Genomic DNA, 18,838 nt, shown 5'->3' with positions numbered 1-18,838 from the left:
AGCAAAAGCAGCAATGTTGTGATTTTGTTTTTTTACTATTTAAAATAACTGATTTGTATTTGAATATATTTTAAAATGTAATTTATTACTTTGATCAAAGCTAAATTTTAAGCATCATTACTCCAGTCTTCAGTGTCACATGATCCTTCAGAAATCATTCTAATATGCTGATTTGCTGCTCAAGAAACAATGTATTATACTTCAATATATTGGTGTTAATAATATATAATATATTGTTGTTGGTGGTGCTGTTATTATTATTTAAAACAGTTGAGTACATTTTTTCAGGATTCTTTGATGAATAGAAAATCCAAAGATCAGCATTTCTTAAAAAAATAATTGTTTCTTTTCTTTCTTTCTTTCCTTTTTTTTGGGGAAAGACATGGAAATTAATACTTTTATTTAACAAGGATGCTTTAAATTGATCACAAGTGATGATAAAGACATTTATTATTATAAAAGGTTTCTATTTTAGATAAATGCTGTTCTTCTGAACTTCTATTCATCAAAGAAACCTGAAAAATTGTACTCCTCTCTTTTCAACTTAATAATATTAATAAATGTTTTCTGAGCAGCAAATTACAATATTAGAATTATTTCTGAAGGATCATTTGACTGGACTAATGAACCTAAAAAAATCAGCTTTGATACAGACAGAAATAGATAAATAAATAAATAAATAAATATATAGTATGTAATGTATTCAGATTCATTCAAATCAATGTAAAAAAAAAAAAAAATCTGTAATTGTACTACTATTTTTTTATTAGCTGATTTTTTTAGATTTTATGCAGTAATATTCGTGAACAGCAATCTACTGAAAATATCAGCTAAACCATAAAGGAAACGCCGGTCTGACAGTGTCTTTACATCCATTTTGACCGCTTCCAGCACCCATACCGTAAGTACGCGATTAGATGTGCAATCCCAGTACTCTAGCAATCCCAGCACTTGTTAAAGGGGCCGCCCATGCAAGGGATAAATACTGATGGATCACTAACCAATGAAAATCCAATGCTCTCATCCGACTACACTGCACATGCGCAATAGCGTCACACTCTCTCACGCAGATGGAAATCAGTGCAGGGTCACAGTGGAACAAACAACTCCCGAATACGATAAAGAATAGACATCAACTTAAAAACTGTTTATGTTACTCACTATAATTAAACGTCAGAGAAAATGACAGAAAAATGCTAAAGAATGTCTTCATTATTGTTGTTTAGTACTAAAATAGTAGTACCAGTTGTGGAAATTTTGTTCTGTGTTATCTGTTTTCCTTCCTGATTTCTACTGAATTACATTACATACAAGGGAATAAAAAGAATGTTATCAGATTGATAGATTACACTACTTGCAATCGAAAGAAAAACTTAGAGACTCCAAAACACGTGCGTTTGAAACAGGCCTGAACACTAACTGGGAGGGTTTAGGTTAAGTTAGGTTAACTTCAGACCGACCAAAGTTCACAAGACTGACTCAACACATGTACACATTTTTACAAAGACTGTTAAAAGAGTATGAGAAGAGTATGTTTAACATGCTGAACTTGTGATTGGCAAGAGTTGAATGGCCTCGGTGCTAATGAGCTGGAAAGAGTTCAGGGTAAAGAACAGCCCTTGAGAACCAGCACACACACACACAAACAGAGAGTGACATTTTATAAAAGGACATTTATTGTTACTTGTTACATATAAGCATGTACTTCATTCACAAAATATCCATGTTAAAATTAAAAAATATGTCTTTGTTTTTATCTCTAACATATGCATTTTAAAAGATGTAATTCCAAAAAAATTCTAACCTCCATCCAGGCCACATCAGCAGATCAAATATTTAACTGTTCTTGACATGCATTGAAGCACAAGGCTTCGGTTTTGTAACAGAAATAAAGAAAATGGTGGAAGGACACCAACACCACGTTTTCTATAATAATGTCATTATGGCTTCACGTTTACTTTTTCCTTGTTAATAAAGTATAAAATGTCATGAATGGCAAAAAAGGCTGAGATACACAAAAAAAGAACAATATTATAAAGCCTGTATTAAACATTCTTTACCAATATACGCATTCCTTAACACCACAAAAACAGCTACACCATTTCACATACAAAATTACTCGCTGCAATTTCCATAACCACCAGCAACCTATGTAAAGGTGGTCGCTGATGGTAAAAGTGATAAACTGAGATTGCCTCAGCACATAAACAGTCAAAAATATCTTGAGGAACTATAAAACCCATCTGGTAATACTTACACGCCATTCAAAATCAGATCTGAGATACTGAAATTTTCCATAAATGCTGCAGGTGTATAAATAAATCTTAGCTGTCTATCTAAATTCATGAAAGACTGCTTTGTTTTTCTGTACGGAGATATTTTTTTTCTTTTAACTGCTTGATTGACTTGTTTATATGGTGCATTTCCACCACTAAATAAAAAAAGGTGATTGTGACTTTTCACCCAACAATTCTTACTTTGTTTCTAAGAAACTCGCAGTTGTGTTATAAAGTCAAAACTGTGAGAGATAAATGCAATTCTGAGAAATAAGGTCAGAATTGCAAAATACAAAATCACAATTCTGACATTTTTTTCCTCTGAATTGCATGATAGAAACTCACAACTGCGAGAAATAAAGTCAGAACTGTCGGATAACTAGTTTTTTTCTTGCAATTGCGAGTATACATCTCGAAATTTAGACTTTCTAACATCTGACTTTATTTCTCGCAATTGCAAGTTTGTATTTGCAATTCAGACACTTTTCTCGCAATTCTCAGAAAAACAATCAGAATTGCGAGATATAACTAACACTTGCTAGTTATAAAGTCAAAATTGCGAAAAATAAAGTCAGAATTGCAAGATAAAAACTTACAATTCTGACTTTTTCTCGCAATCGCAAGTTTATCTCTCGAAATTCTGACTTTTTTCTCTCAACTGACTTTCTCACAATTGCAAATTTGTATCTTGCAATTCTGGCCTTTTACTGGCTATTGTGTGTTTCTATCTCACAATTCTGACTTTTTTCTCACAACTGCTAGTTTATATCTTGCAATTCTCAAAAAAAACAGTCAGAATTGCAAGATATAACTAGCACTTGAAAGTTATAAATTCAGAATTGCAAGATAAAAACATACAATTCTGACTTTTTCCTTGCAATCGCGAGTTTATTTCTTGAAATTTGGACTTTTTTTTCTCTCAACTGATTTTTTCTCGCAATTGCGAATTTGTACCTCACAATTCTTTTTTCTCAGAATTGAGAGAAACTCGCAATTGTGTTAAAAAGTCAGAATTGAGATAAACATGCAATTCTGAGAAATAAAGTAGCAGCTCTGAGAAATAAAGTCAGAATTGCGAGATATGAACTCGCAATTGCAAATTATAAAGTCAGTATTGCAACATATAGTGACAATTCTGACTTTTTTTCTAAGAATTGCATGATATAAACTTTTTTTTTTTGACTTTCTTGCAATTGTGAGTTTATATCTCGAAATTCTGAATTTTTCTTGCAACTGATTTTTTTTCCCCCTCACAATTGTGTGTTTGTATCTTGGAATTCTTACTTTTTATTTCAAAATTGACTTTCTTGTAATTGCGTGTTTTTATTTCTCAATTCAGAAATTTTTCTCCCAATTGCATGTTTGTATCTCGCAATTCTGACATTTTCTCGCAATTGCAAGTTTGTTATCTCACAGTTCTGACTTTTTTTCTCGCAATTTACATTTTTTTCCTTGCAATCGCGAGCTTATCTCTCGAAATTCTGACTTTTTTCTCTCAACTGACTTTTTCCTCGCAACTGCGAGTTTGTACCTCACAATTCTTTTTTTCTCCGAATTTTGAGAAATTCACAATTGTGTTAAAAAGTCAGAATTGTGAGATAAACACGCAATTCTGAGAAAAAGTAGCAGCTCTGAGAAATAAAGTCAGAATTGCGAGATATGAACTCGCAATTGCAAATTATAAAGTCAGTATTTCAACATATAGTGACAATTCTGACTTTTTTTCTAAGAATCGCATGATATAAACTCACAACTGCAAGAAAAAAAGTCAGAATTGCAAGATAAAGTATCAAACTGACTTTTTTTCTCACAGTTGTGAGTTTGTATCTTGAAATTCTAACTTTTTATTTCAAAATTTACTTTCTCATAATTGCGTGTTTTTATCTCTCAATTCTGAAAATTGTCTCCCAATTGCATGTTTGTATCTCGCAATTCTGACATTTTCTCGCAATTGCAAGTATGTTATCTGACAGTTCTGACTTTTTTCTCGCAATTGAGAGTTTGTATCTCGCGAGTTTTTCTCTCACAATTGCAATTTGTATCTTGCAATTGTGAATTCTTTTTCTCAGGATTGTGAGATATAAACTTACAACTGCGAGTTATGAGGTCCATTTTTAAGGGAAAAAAAGACTGGCATGTTCTCAGAATTGCGAGTTTATGTTAAGTTTTAACATGCAAATTTCACACAAGGTTTATATCTCACAATTTTCGCAACTGCAAAAAAAAAGTCAGAATTTTGAGATAAAATTTGCAATTATTCTTTTTTATTTTTTATTCAATGGCGGAAAAGGGGTTCCATATGTTTCACCCTCATTTACAACAAACACTCTAGAACAGCGACATTCAAATGTGCGCTTGCGCGTAACGTTATGTCTTGATTTGTCAAGGCATTGCTTTAGAAAAGTCGGAACACACACAAAGCAATCACTGCGGTTCACTTTGTAGTACACAAACACATCTGGATTTCCACACATCAGTTCCACGTAAGCTCACGCTACAGTCACAGCTGACGGGCACAATTATTATTCCACACCGGACCAAAGTTTACAAATGATAACTTACGACAAATATAAATACACAAAAAGAACCTTTCACCTTTGCAAAAATGGCTTAAAAATAAGTCTTCTGAATCTATAGAGCTATTCACAATGCTTATGTATAAAATACAAAAGGAAAAAAGGGTAAAAACATAATTTGATCAAGGATTGAGACTATAATAAAGTCTGGTGATACAATACCAAAGACCACTGACCGGATAATACAATATCAAGCAGTGTAAATGCCGCCTGCTGGCCAGTTCTGATACTGCAGGAGGAACCTACAAAGATTTTCTTTTGGTTTCCAAGATGACACCGGCTACACTGCATGAGCAGAGAGGTATTACTGACATTTTGTAAACACTCCTGTAGAGTTCAGAGCTCTGGTATTAAGCCCTTTATTTGGCATACGTAAAGTGGCCAACGTGTGCACAACATTTCACACCAAAATCATCAACACGATGACAAAAAAAAAAAAAAAGTCACCGTAAGTGGAGCAGCTTAGTCTTTTGCAGGCATTTTTTTCCTTTGCCTAGACACACTCGGTTGCACTTTGTGAACACGTGTGTGTTTGTGTGTATATATATATACATATATCTTAGAAGAATGTCAATGAAGTTAAAAAAACGTGTAATATTCCAAAACATAAAAGTGCGAATGAGCACCTTGCGCTCTGCATTACACTCTGTGGCACACAGAATTCCAGACGAGCTCAGTCACTTGGTACGGATCCAGAAAAGAAACCGTTTCCCACCTTTCCCCTCAAGTAAACAGCAGCTGGTACCAGATGTGGTGCATTTCCTGGTAAACACTTGGAGAAGAGTTTTGAAATTACTATCACCTGTATCAATTCACATGCACATGAAATCTGCATGTCTCACGAAGGCCTGAGCAACAAAACAGTTTGCTGTGCAAAAACAATGGATGTAAAAGACATGCGTGCAAACCTCTTTGTTAAAAGAGTGCAGCTACTATAGTTGAAGAGGACTGGGAGTAATTTTACAGATGTGAGGACAGACTTGGGACGCTCCAAAAGCGATGACGAAAAGAAAGTGTTCAGGAGCTTTAAGAGAAAAAGAGCTGTTTAAGGCATCAGCTTTGATGGCTGTGATTCTCCTCAACAGTCCCCAATACTGGGAGTCAAAGGCACGAGACCACTGAGGACTCACCTCTCACCAGCTTCAGTCCTGGAGAAGGAAATGACATTGGAATGGTCATAACTAGCTTAAAAGTTTGTGGTCAGTATATATTTTAAATGTAATTTATTCCTGTGAAGGCTGAATTTCCAGCAGCCAGTACTCCAGTCTTCAGTGGCATGTGATCCTTCAAAAATCATCTAAATGACCTTAAAGAAGTTCACTTCCATGATGATTAACTTACCCCAAAGTCATCCAAGGTCATCCAAGATCTTTCTTTATTCATTTGAAAAGAAATGAAGGTTTTTGAGAAAAACATTCCAGGATTTTTCTCCATATAGTGGAATTCAATGGTGGTCAATGGGTGGAAGGTCCAAAACTGCAGATTCAATGCAGCTTCAGAGGGCTCTACATGATCCCAGACAAGAAATAAGGGTCTTAACTAGCAAAACGATCAGTCATTTTCTTAAAAAAATACAAATTTATATACTTTTTAACCACAAATGCTCGCCTTGCACTAGCTTGACACCGTTGAAGTCCACTATATGGAGAAAAATCCTGGAATGTTTTCCTCAGAAACCTTCATTTCTTTGCGACTGAAGAAAGAAAGACATGAACATCTTGGATGACATAGGGGTGAGTAAATTATCAGTAAATTTTCTTTAAACTTTCAACTGTAGTGTGTATATTTAATATATTACAAATAGTGCTTAAAGGAGAAGTCCACTTCCAGAACAACAATTTGCAAATAATTTACTCACCACCTTGTCATCCAAGATGTTCATGTCTTTCTGTCTTCAGTTCTAAAGAAATTATGGTTTTTGAGGAAAACATTTCAGGATTTTTCTTCATATAATGGACTTCATTGGTGCCCTGATTTTGAACTTCCAAAATGTAGTTTAAGTGCAGCTTCGAAGGGCTCTAAACAGTCCCAGCCGAGGAAGAAGGGTCTTATCTAGCGAAACGATCAGTCATTTTTTTAGAAAAATAAAAATTTGTATACTTTGAGCACAAAAGCTCATGTAGCACAGGCTCTGGGATGCGCGTTCTTGAATGATTTGTTCATTTTGAATGAATCTTTAATGTGACTCGGGAAGAACGAGTCATCTCGGGAAGTGATTTGTTCAGTCGCACATGCGCAACATCCTATTAGGTTCTGTACTGGAATTAGTTCACCTGTTTCAAGTCTTCAGGTTTTACGAGTCGTTTCATCTTATGGGGCTGTCACGTGATGAACGAACGACTCAAACCCGAAAACTTGTCAGATAAGAGGCGAGGTGAGCGAATCATAGACTAAAGACCCAGGTAAACAATGAATTAATCTCTTCTGTTTCTTATAGCATTACGGTTTTATCTTGTTTGTAGTGTGATCAACGTTTGTTTAAGCAGTAGATGTGTTAGGGAAGTAACACGTAACATTTTATTTATATTTTGCTAAAATGAACGAAATAACTCTAAAAAGATTCGTTCGTTTTGCTGAATGAGACTCAAAGGTCCGAGTCGGTAAAATGATCCGAACTTCCCATCACTACTACGAATCACGTCTAAGTTCATCATCTGTGTACTCCGGCTCAAAAAGGTAGAGAATGGCGGAAAACTCCATCTTTTTTTATCCTACAACTTCAGAATCATCCGACATCGTTGTAGCTTTGTAAACAGTGTTTGACTTACTTGCACTTTGTTAGTCACTGGGTCTGTAGTTCCGCGTGACCTTTCGACGCGATTCAATACGTAGTGTCGTGAACATGCATCTCAAAGCCTGTGCTACACGAGCTTTTGTGCTTAAAAAGTATACAAATTTTTTGAAAAAAAATGACCGATCGTTTCTAGATAAGACCCTTCTTCCTCGGCTGGGATCGTTTAGAGCCTTTTGAAGCTGCATTTAAACTACATTTTGGAAGTTCAAAATCAGGGGCACCATATCAGTCCATTATATGAAGAAAAATCATGAAATGTTTTCCTCAAAAACCATAATTTCTTTACGACTGAAGACAGAAATACATGAACATCTTGGATGACAAGGGGGTGAGTAAATTATTTGTAAATTGTTGTTCTGGAAGTTCTCCTTTAATGTGAAATCACCTTACCTGGCTATGACTCGCTCTCAATGGAGATCGTGATGGCCTCACTTTCATCTGAAAGGCAAGATGACAGTTTTCCTTGAGGCTTTTTTACTCATTCATTGCTAGAATGCAGCAAAATATGTAACCTACCAGACTTTAGAGCGTCTGTCTCTTTGTGATCTTCCTCAGTGTGGTAATCGTTGCCTAACAGACGGTTTTGGGACTCACTGAGAGGGGTGGTTTGCTCAGCAGACCCTTCTACAGCACTAAGAGAAAGAACCACACTGAGAGTTACTACTATTCAGTGTTTCACAAACACTGTCCCCAAATAGTGAGAGAAGAAATGGCTCCTCACCCTTTATCCAACGCGGCAGGCTGAATACATTCAGTGGGCTGCTCTGGATCAACAGTTACCAACCGTGTAGGAAAAGAAAAGCCGTCTCCTTGACTATAGCAGAAAAAAAATGTTAATGCATCTTTAATACAATATTTATGTAATTTTAAATTTAGATTTTTAGAGGAAAATGTGGTGTCTGAGCAAGCAAAACTATAATATACACTACCACTACTGTAATGGAAAGGCTGAATTTACAACAGCCATTACTACAGTTTTCAGTGTCACATGATTAATATATGTAACCCTGGACCACAAAACCAGTCATAAGGGTCAATTTTCTGAAACTGAGATTTATACATCATCTGGAAGCTAAATAAATAAGCTGTCACTGATGTATGGTTTGATAGGATAGGACAATATTTAGATGATATACAACTATTTGAAAATCTGGAATCTGAGGGTGCAAAAAAAAAAAAAAAAATCTAAATATTGGGAAAGTCCCCTTTAAAGCTGTCCAAATTAAGTTCTTAGCAATGCATATTACTAATCAAAAAATACATTTTTTAATGTAACTCCAATTGTATTCATCTGAAAGAAGTCGTCATATACTCCTAGGATGGCTTGAGGGCGAGTAAATCATGGGGTCATTTTAATTTTTGGGTGAACTATCCCTTTAATCAGCTGCATTAATAATAATATGTTAAAATGTAAATTCACCTGGTAAAGACAGGAAGTAGCCAGTACTTCTTCTGGTCCCCGAACACCTGAGCAATGTTCTTGCTGAAGCCCAGGGAAAATCCATTTTTGTCAGGGCCATTTCTGAAGACCGGGGCTCTGAACGCTTCTGAACATAAAAAAAACAACACAGAGGAGGGTTAAAATGCATTCATACCTTTCAAAAGTTTGGGGTCAGCAACTTTTACTTAACGAAGATGCGTTAAATTTACCAAAAGACATTTATAATGTTACAAAACAGTTCAAAGCATTTCAATTTTCATTTCTAGCAATAAAAAAATCGTAATATTAATCAGAACAAGTTTTCAACATTAATAAAAGCATATCAGCATATAAGAATGATTTCTGAAGATTCATGTGATACTGAAGACTGAAGTAATGATGCTGAAAATTCAGCTTTGCATCACACAAATCAACTACATTTTAAAACATATTTAAAAATACAGTTTTTACAAACCACATCATGAAATCACTGAGCTCCTGCGACTGAAGCTGACCGAGTGTATTTATGCTTTTTTCAAAATAAAATTACAGGGCGTAATGGAAAAACAAGCAGAGAACTGCTTCAAAGACTGCTGGACTGATCTGGTCAACACAAGGAAATCTGAATGACGGTTTACCAAAATAAATTTGAACAAGCCTGTGCACAGCAAGTCTGCTGTTGTTGCTATGGTAACAATAGTGCGCAAGTTGTCTACAGGCATGACAGCTTCGTTAGAAACATGAATCTATCTACACAGTACATGTAGACAAAGATACGGAGGAGTGAGTATGGTCAGGTGTGTTACCTATGGTGGACCTGTTTTTTCCCACAAGCCACAAGTGGTAAGTGAAGAGTGAAAGAATGCTGATGCAGAACATGGCCGCCACAAAAAAGAGAAACAAGACATGGAATTTGGCGTGAGACTCTGGCAGGTCACTCTGAGAAAGAGGGGGGGAGAGAGAAAGGAGAGCTGTGAGACAAAGATCAATAACGAGAGAGACACGGGCAACAGGTCACTCTGACACGGGTACATTAGGGTCACAGGGTTAAGACGACAAAAAAACAGTTGATGTAACTCACTGCGCGAACACTGACACATTTACTAAACACTGTGAGGGATTACCTTTGGACAATTCTCTGCCGATTTCCTCCGGCAAAGCTTAGTGCAAACAGAGACAGACTGTTAGACACAGGAAGAGCACAGCGGGAGAGCAAAAGCTTTGGGTGCAGAGAGACAGGCAGGAAGGGATTACAACAGAAAACATGAGCTTATCGAGACATACACTACCGTTCAAAAGTCTGAAAGATTTTTTTTTTAATGTTTTTAAAGTCTCATGTTCTATTTCAAAGAGATACCCAAAACTGAAAATTCTGTTATTAATTACTCACCCTCATGTTGTTCCAAACCTGTAAGGCCTTTGTTCTTTTTGGTAACACAAATTAAGATGTTTTTGATAAAATCCGAGAGCTTCCTGACCCTGCATAGAAAGCAATGCAACTGAAAAGTTCAAGGCCCAGAAAGGTAATAAGGATATTGTTATAACTGTCCATGTGACATCAGTGGTTCAACCGTTCTGTTATGAAGCTACGAGAAAATGGTTGAAAAAAGTAGTTATTTTTGTTTTCTTTGCACACAAAAAGTATTCTTGTAGCTTCATAAAATCATGGTTGAACCACTGATGTCACATGGACTATTTTAATGATGTCCTTACTACCTTTCTGGGCCTTGAACGTGGTAGTACCATTGCCATCTCTCAAAACCATCTTAATTTGTGTTCAGAAGATGAATGAAGGACTTACGTGTTTAGAACGATATGAGGGTGAATAATTCATGTCAGAATTTTCATTTTTGGGTGCACTATGCCTTTAAAGGAGAAGTTCACTTCCAGAACAAAAATTTACAGATAATTTACTCACTCACGTTTCACCCAAGATGTTCATGTCTTTCTTTCTTCGCTTGTAAATTAATTATGTTTTTTTGAAGAAAACATTTCAGGATTTCCCTCCATATAGTGGGCATTTATGGTGCCTGTGAGTTTGAACTTCCAAAATGTAGTTTAAATGCAGCTTCAATGGGCTCTAGATGATCCCAGCCGAGAAAGAAGGGTCTTATCTAATGAAAAGCATTGGTTATTTCCCTAAAAAGCTAAAATAAGTTATCATTTATATACTTTTTAATCTCAAATGCTTATCTTGTCTAGCTCTGTATGAACTCTATGTATTACAGTTCATGACAGTTAGAGTACATCAAAAAACACCCATCTCATTTTGTTCTTCAACTTCAAAATTGTCCTACATTGCCATTTTACCTTTGTTTGTAAAGGGCGTTTGATCTTCTTTGCACGTTTACTTTGTAAACACTGGGTTTTTCTGCAGCGATGTAGGATGATTTTGAAGTTGGAGGAGAAAATGAGATGGGAGTTTTTTGACATACCCTAACTGTCTTGAACCAGAATACATAGAGTACACGCATAGCTAGACAAGATGAGCATTTGAGGTTAAAAAGTATATAAACTGTAATTTTCTTTTTAGAAAATAATTAATCTTTTCACTAGATAAGACCCTTCTTCCTCTGCTGGGATTGTTTAGAGCCCTTTGAAGCTGCATTTAAACTGCATTTTGGAAGTTCAAACTCGTGGGCACCGTTGAAGTCCACTATATGGAGAAAAATCCTGAAATGTTTTCCTCAAAAAACAATTTCTTTACAACTGAAGAAAGAAAGACATGAACATCTTGGATGACAAGGGGGTGAGTACATTATCTGTAAATTTTTGTTCTTGAAATGAACTTCTCAATGTATTTTTAAAATGTAACTTATTCCTCTGATAGCAAAACTGAATTTTTAGCAGCCTGACCTCTGAACGGTAGCATAAGTGAAACGAAGGGTGACAGAGTGGACAAGCGAAGCCAAGTATATGGGAAACAAACTGATGCATGACATGGAGGAAACACAGACAGGAATCTGCAGAAATCACATAATGTCCTACCCTCATACGACACAACATGGCAATTAAAATGTGTATGTTCATGGAAGAAATGTTTGCGAGTGAGTATGATGAACGGTGAAGGATCTACTCACTGTCCAGAACTTTATGAAGTACTGGAGGACAGAGGCTGCGATGAATAAGCAGTACACAAGCGAGTAAGTCAGGAACAGGATGAAGAACTTGTAGTTAGAGAAACCCACACAGTTATTGACCCTGTGGAAGATTGAGGAAAACAGAGACGTTAGCAGGGTGTTCCTTGATTTGTTTTCAGCAAATTAAGCTTCACCAACAACCTGCATTTCACTCACCATGGACAGTGATGATCCATCTTTAGAACACACCTGTCAATAACAAGAACAAGCACTGAGGCCTTGTTTACACTAGTGCGTTTTCGTTGTAAAACGGCTTTTTAAAATGAAAACAATCCTTGTCTACACTGGCGTTTTCACTGCATTTTATAAACGATCTCAGTCTACACTACACTAATAAAAACGCATGTCACATGACCATTCAGGCTGCATGCATCCTCAAGGATGACTTACTTAAGAGAAGAATGTCTATTTTTAAACTTTGCTTTTAAGGGTTACTTTTCTTAAATGAGCCTCTGAAATGAGACGCAACAAATGAGCATAAGGTTATTGTTTACATGTTTGTCAAAGATACGTACAGCGAAAGTGGGCAGCCACAACGTCGTTTTCAAAAGTTTCCATTTTGGTCTGTTTACACTGAAATGCAACCCCAGAGTTTTCAAACTTAAACGGGGTCTGCAGGAGTAGTGTAAACGACAGGTGTAACTGTAACAGGTTACGTGTTTTAAAAATTAAAATGCACTAGTGTAAACGTACCCTGAGTCTTAAGGTCATTCAAGAAAGACCATCAAAATTTGGTATACTGAGTGGCTAAAATGACACAAATGAAATGGGAAAACAAAACATCATAAGAACTGATTATGAGACACTACAGCAACTTACATGTCACATGCAGAACAATGATGACATCTGTCTGGCTTGATGACCTGGCAACGGTCACAGTACCGAATAGCTAGAAGATGATGGGGGGGAAAACATGCCAGTTTTAATATGTATTTTATGGCAAAATCCATGTTAAAATAAACAAAAGTAAAGGTAATGATAAATTGGTAATAATACAAATTAATACATCTGTAATAATAAAATAAGAATAAACAGATAACAGTAAAATCAATAATAATAAATAAAAGACAATAAACAATAAAATAATAATAATAGTAATAATAAGATATATTTTCTTCCAATATTTTATTTTTCAAGTTTAAAAAGACTATACAAAATTATTTAATTTTTAATATTTTACAATTTAATTTCTTTCCTGGTAAAACTTTTTTCCTTAAAGGGAACCCTGGATATTAAGACTAGTATGGATTAATATAACGGAAACGATGTCACTTGCTGATACTTGTAGTAGAAAACCTATAACAGATTTACGTTATTTAAAAAATCCACATCGTTTTATACATATTTTGGACTATGTGGGAGCTGACATGAAATGGTTGCACTCGGTGCACTACTGGCACTACCTGTTGCTACTTCTACCACAACAAACTTGCAAAATAAAATACTGCCACAGCTACTGAAAGAGCATTCAGATGGCAATGGATATAACCAAATGCCGTACCATCGATTTTTCCCCACAAGGAGTCTGAACGTCCCCGGATAATGAGTAAAATCCGTACTGAGATTCTCCCTTCAGTGGCTGAGGCGTCATGAAATGCATCGGCATGTTTACATCCTGCCAGGATGGTATCTAGCGTTTCATGTCTCTGCCGTTTGTAAGCTCTTTCAATAGCTGTGGTCTATTAAAAGCCTCAAAGACATTTTAGTGAACAAAGATGTCTTTAGAAAGTTGTATTCGTCCACAGGAATCTTCCAATTCTTTTTTTCTCTTCTTATCGCTAGGAAAGCAGTGAAGACTTACATCGTTTTTCTTGTTGCGCTTCAACTGAAAATTGCAACCAAAAGCAAAATATGCATCGGTATCAGTATTTTGTTTTCCGAATTGTGTATTCTGAGCTGTGTTGTGTAAAAATAGCAACAGGTAGCGCCAGTAGCTCACCAAGTGCAACCATTTCACGTCATCGAAATAATGTCGCTCCCCATAGTCCAAAATATGTGTGAATCAATGTGGGTTTTATTAAATAACGTAAATCTTTAATTGGTTTTTGAGGAAAACATTTCAGCATTTTTCTTCATATAATGGACTGGTATGGTGCCCCAAATTTTGAACTTCCAAAATGCAGTTTAAATGCAGCGCCAAACGATCCCAGTCGAGACAGAAGGGTCTTATGTAGCGTAACGGTTAAAAAAAAAAAATACAATTTTTATACTTTTTAATGCCAAACACTCGTCTTGTCTTACTCTGCTTGGACTGTTTTTGTTCCGGTTTATGACAGTTAGGGTATGTCGAAAAACTCCTATCTCATTCTCCCACAACTTCAAAATCGTCCTATATCGCTGTTTTACCATTTTTGTTAAGGGTGTTTGATCTTCTTTGCATGTTCAGAAAATACGATTGGAGTTTTTCAACATACCCTAACTGTTTTGAGCCAGAATACACAGAGTTCATGGAGAGAACGACAAGATGAGCGTTTGAGATTAAACAGTATTTAAATTGTATTTTTTTTTTTTTAAATGAAAATAACTGATTGTTACGCTAGCTAAGACCCTTCTTCCTCAGCTGGGATCATTTACAACCACATTTGGGATCGTTTGAAGCCGCATTTACCCTGCCTTTTGGAAGTTCAAAATCGGGGCACCATACCAGTCCATTATATAAAAAGAAAAATGCAGACATGAAAATCTTGGATGACAAGGGAGTGAGTACATTATATGTGAACCTTTATTTTGGAAGTGGACTTCTCCTTTAAGAGTTTCATAATAAACTAATCAACGTTTAAATATAGATCATTTACACAGAACTTCATAATTACAGTGGCTCAATAGTCACTTTTGGCAATTAAATAACTAAATCATTTGAAGTTTCAAATGCATCTCCCTCAATAAAATCTACAATCTTGTGGGTATTCTATGTGCTTGAGTCTCTAACCTCCTGCCCCGGTGCGGGTGTAGAGGGGCAGACTGGTGGCCACTCTCTTCAGGATCTCCTGCTGCGTTTCCGGACGCTGTTCCTTTTCATACTGCTCTTTCTCAGATTTTGGTAGACAAAACTAAGGCACAATGCAAATCAATCAGCTCGCTGTGTGACAAACCAGCAGCATGTTCCACTTGAACAACAATAGCGTGTAAAATGATACGTATAAAAACACTCACTCCATGGAAACAAATAAATACTGTGTGCATTTATTCATAATGCCTGGATTATCAGCTATGTGGTATGTTACTACAAATAAAACTGTTTGTTGTATACCCACTGTACCTCTTTGGAAGGGGTTGCTGGTCTTGTAAAGATAGTTTTCCAGTACGACCACACAAACATGATGAACGACACGTGAAACACAGCCAGGTAGATGGCTGCATGGAACAGAGAAAGTACAGTCATTAACAACAAGACCGCATGAGCCCGCAGAGAAAAGCCTGCCAGAAACAGTCCGAGTATAAATCAGTCACGTTTGTGATTGCTGATGCAGTCTGACTGTGCTTAAAGGCTGTAGTCAGCACAAGCACAGACCAAATAAACCCGTAATAGCCTGATAACTGTGCCAAAGTGACTTTGTACCTTTAGAAACATACACAAAAATCTAAACTCATAAAATGAATGATTTTCCTTTGTATAATACATTGAATAGTTATTTGGTTTGTAAATTTAATACATTTTTACAATGCTATTTGAAATAATTGATTCTTACTGATCAGTTGGTCATTGGTCAAAAAAACTGCTGTCTCAATTTATGTCTCTTGTATCATCCCACGTTATTTTTATCATGCAATAAAATAATTTCAACTCAAATCAATATTTCCAGTGCATTTATTTGTTTCAAATGCACTATGTAACTAAAATGCAATGTAAATTGCTTTCAATAAAAACATCTGGCAAATGCATAAATGTAAGAGTTCATGTTTTTGATAAATTAATGTCAAAGAAACTGGATTACATACAGTCAGTTTATGCAACATCATAACTGTACATTATCCCTTGTCTTTTTCCTTAAAAAAGTGAAGTGAAGGTTTACTCACCTTTTTCAATAGGACTGGGAATAGTAACTGCACAGAATATGAAAACAGAAAGAGAAAAGAAACTGTTTAGCAGATATGACTCATGGCACATCTGCTTTATCACACGTCTGGTGAAATATGATAAACACTTTACTTGACGATGTGACAGACTTGAGACTCGACTTTCTGAACATGTTTGCTTATAAACTTATAATACGCATCTCCTCCATATTAAAAATATGACTTGTGTTATTATTTCTCTACGGAACTATCAACAATCTGCTTTATAAATAGGAAAAAAACATGGATTTGTCGCGAAACATTTCACGTGTTTCTTATTGTAACACTGTAAATATTATTTTATAATAATATAATGCTGTATAGCTAAATATAAATTAACTGTCAAATAAACGAATACAGTTGTCACCACCAAACTGACGAACACTTCGTAATAAAGAACACGGTGTAAAGCACAAAACATGCTCCAAGAGCATAATCCTTGTTGTTTTGCTTCCAGTTTAAAATCAATACGCTAATTAGCCAGCTCATGTAAACAAATCATTCATTGATGTTTCAGTTCAGTTGCTTCCGGTAGGCGCGTTCCCCTCAGGTATGAATAACAAAGCGCACTTACACAGACACAGCTCCACCACGTATGCATAATACGACCAGCACACCACTAAGGCAATAAATATCACCGGTATCCACGCCAGACCCCTCTGGCAGCATCTCAGTACATGTGTAGGCGCCATCTTTCCCCTTCCTTGACTACAAAAGACGGGAAGGGAGGGATGTGATCCGTCCATCCGTGCCTCACCAACCCCGCCGGTTAGGCTCCGCCTTTGCCCCGCCTCTCATTTCGCAGTACTACGGTGAAGGGCTGGGTTATGAATATTCATGACGTTGCACAACGTTCACCCAGTACACCTACCTGATTGGCTGAAAAGCAGACGTTGCTAAGCGGGCGCCGGTCTACTGGCGAATCAATGGCTCTCGAGTTAATACTGACTGAACGTCGGAAAGGCTGCATAAATTGAGTTTTTTCATAGTAGGATTCTTAATTTCGCGCCACAGGGTTAGTTTGCGTTACTAGGCCTGAACTTCAGAACAAAGCTGTCTGACAGATGGTCAAGCCTGGCCTTTTCTGTGTTTTAAACACACATGTACTTAATAAATTATTTATAAAAAAATTATAAATGGAAAAAAAAGTTTAATAATTATTCAGTGCAGATGGTACAGAAGCCAGTTTCCGCCACTGAATAAAAAAGGTTATTGCAACTTTTTTTTTTCTAAGAATTGAGACACAAACTTGCAGTTCAGGCTTTTTTTCTCAGAATTGTAAGATATAAACTCACAATTCTGACTTTTTTTTCGCATATGACTTTTCCTCAGAATTGAGAAATAAACTAAAGTAAACAATTTTGACTTTTTCTTAGAATTGCTTGATATAAACTTGCAATTGTGAGTTAAAGTTAGTTAAAAACTCGCAATTCTGACTTTTTTTCTCGCAAATGTGAGTTCGGATCTTGCAATGCTGGCTTTTTTTTTTTTTTTTTTTTTTTTTTTCGAAAATATTGTTTTTATCTCACAATTTTCCTCAGAAATGAGATATAAACTGGCAATTCTGACATTTTTCTTAGAATTGCCTGATATAAACTCACCATTGTGAGTTATAAAGTCACAATTATAAATTGTCGCAATTCTGACTTTTTTTTCTCGCAAATGTGAGTTCGGATCTTGCAATTCTGACTTTTTTTCGAAAATGTGAGTTTTTATCTCACAATTTTCCTCAGAAATGAGATATAAACTCGCAATTCTGACATTTTTCTTAGAATTGAGATATAAACTCACAATTCTGACTTTTTTCTCAGAATTGCCTGATATAAACTCACCATTGTGAGTTATAAAGTCACAATTATAAATTGTCGCAATTCTGACTTTTTTCTCGCAAATGCGAGTTTATATCTCACAATTCTGACTTTTTTCCTCAGAATTATGATGAACTTGCAAATTCTGACTTTTTTCTCAGAATTGTGATATAAATTCGCAATTGTGAGTTATAAAGTCAGAACTATAAACTCCCAATTCTTACTTTTTTCACACAAATGAGTTCGTATCTTGCAATTCTTACTTTGTTCCTCGCAAATGTGAGTTGTATCTCACAATTTTCCTCAGAAACGAGATATAAACTCACAATTCTGACATTTTTCTTAGAATTGAGATACAAACTCAGAATTCTGACTTTTTTCTCAGAATTGCCTGATATAAACTCACCATTGAGTTATAAAATCACAATTATAAATTGTCACAATTCTGATTTTTTTCTCACAAATGTGAGTTTGTATCGCAATTCTGAGAAAAACTCACAACTAATTTGTATGTAATTTACGAGGTGGCCACACTCATATGATTTTTTTACGATTTGTCTAGATCTGAGTGATGGGTAGGTTTACAATTGAAATGGGGAACTCGTAAAATACATACTATTTAGCAAAAATCTTACGAATTAGCCACCTCATAAAATATGTATGAAGTAAAAAAAAAGCTAGAATTGTGAGAGAAAAAGTCCCAATTACCTTATTTTATTTTTTATTCAGTTGCAAAAACTGGCTTCCATAAGTCATACACACTCCTAA

At 35.7% G+C, this 18,838-nt stretch overlaps 1 protein-coding gene across 7 annotated transcripts; it reads right to left on the bottom strand.

Moving 5' to 3' along the window:
- Window positions 1–1,653: 1,653 nt before the first annotated feature.
- zdhhc20b (zinc finger DHHC-type palmitoyltransferase 20b) lies at window positions 1,654–17,018 on the bottom strand. 7 transcript variants are annotated; one of them, XR_007825648.1, is made up of 17 exons: window positions 16,837–17,018; window positions 16,224–16,250; window positions 15,466–15,560; window positions 15,136–15,256; window positions 13,026–13,095; window positions 12,363–12,395; window positions 12,147–12,267; window positions 10,191–10,226; window positions 9,873–10,005; window positions 9,067–9,193; window positions 8,368–8,460; window positions 8,163–8,278; window positions 8,037–8,084; window positions 6,194–6,545; window positions 5,983–6,000; window positions 5,761–5,876; window positions 1,654–5,624 (listed from the first exon to the last, which is right to left on the bottom strand). XR_007825648.1 is itself a non-coding variant. In XM_051098301.1 (15 exons), the coding sequence occupies exons 1-13, from the start codon at window positions 17,006–17,008 to the stop codon at window positions 8,041–8,043; spliced, it is 1,188 nt and encodes a 395-aa protein (XP_050954258.1). In that variant the 5' UTR covers window positions 17,009–17,018; the 3' UTR covers window positions 1,654–5,876; window positions 5,983–6,000; window positions 8,037–8,040. The 7 variants fall into 7 exon arrangements, 3 of the variants coding, with proteins under 3 accessions (XP_050954258.1, XP_050954259.1, XP_050954260.1); XR_007825647.1 differs by having other exon boundaries at window positions 1,654–5,876; XR_007825645.1 differs by having other exon boundaries at window positions 1,654–6,000.
- Between the last annotated feature and the right edge of the window lie 1,820 nt (window positions 17,019–18,838).

Source organism: Labeo rohita, chromosome 24 (assembly GCF_022985175.1).
Source record: "Labeo rohita strain BAU-BD-2019 chromosome 24, IGBB_LRoh.1.0, whole genome shotgun sequence".
Taxonomy (NCBI): domain Eukaryota; kingdom Metazoa; phylum Chordata; class Actinopteri; order Cypriniformes; family Cyprinidae; genus Labeo; species Labeo rohita.
This window is presented reverse-complemented; position numbering and strand designations above follow the sequence as displayed.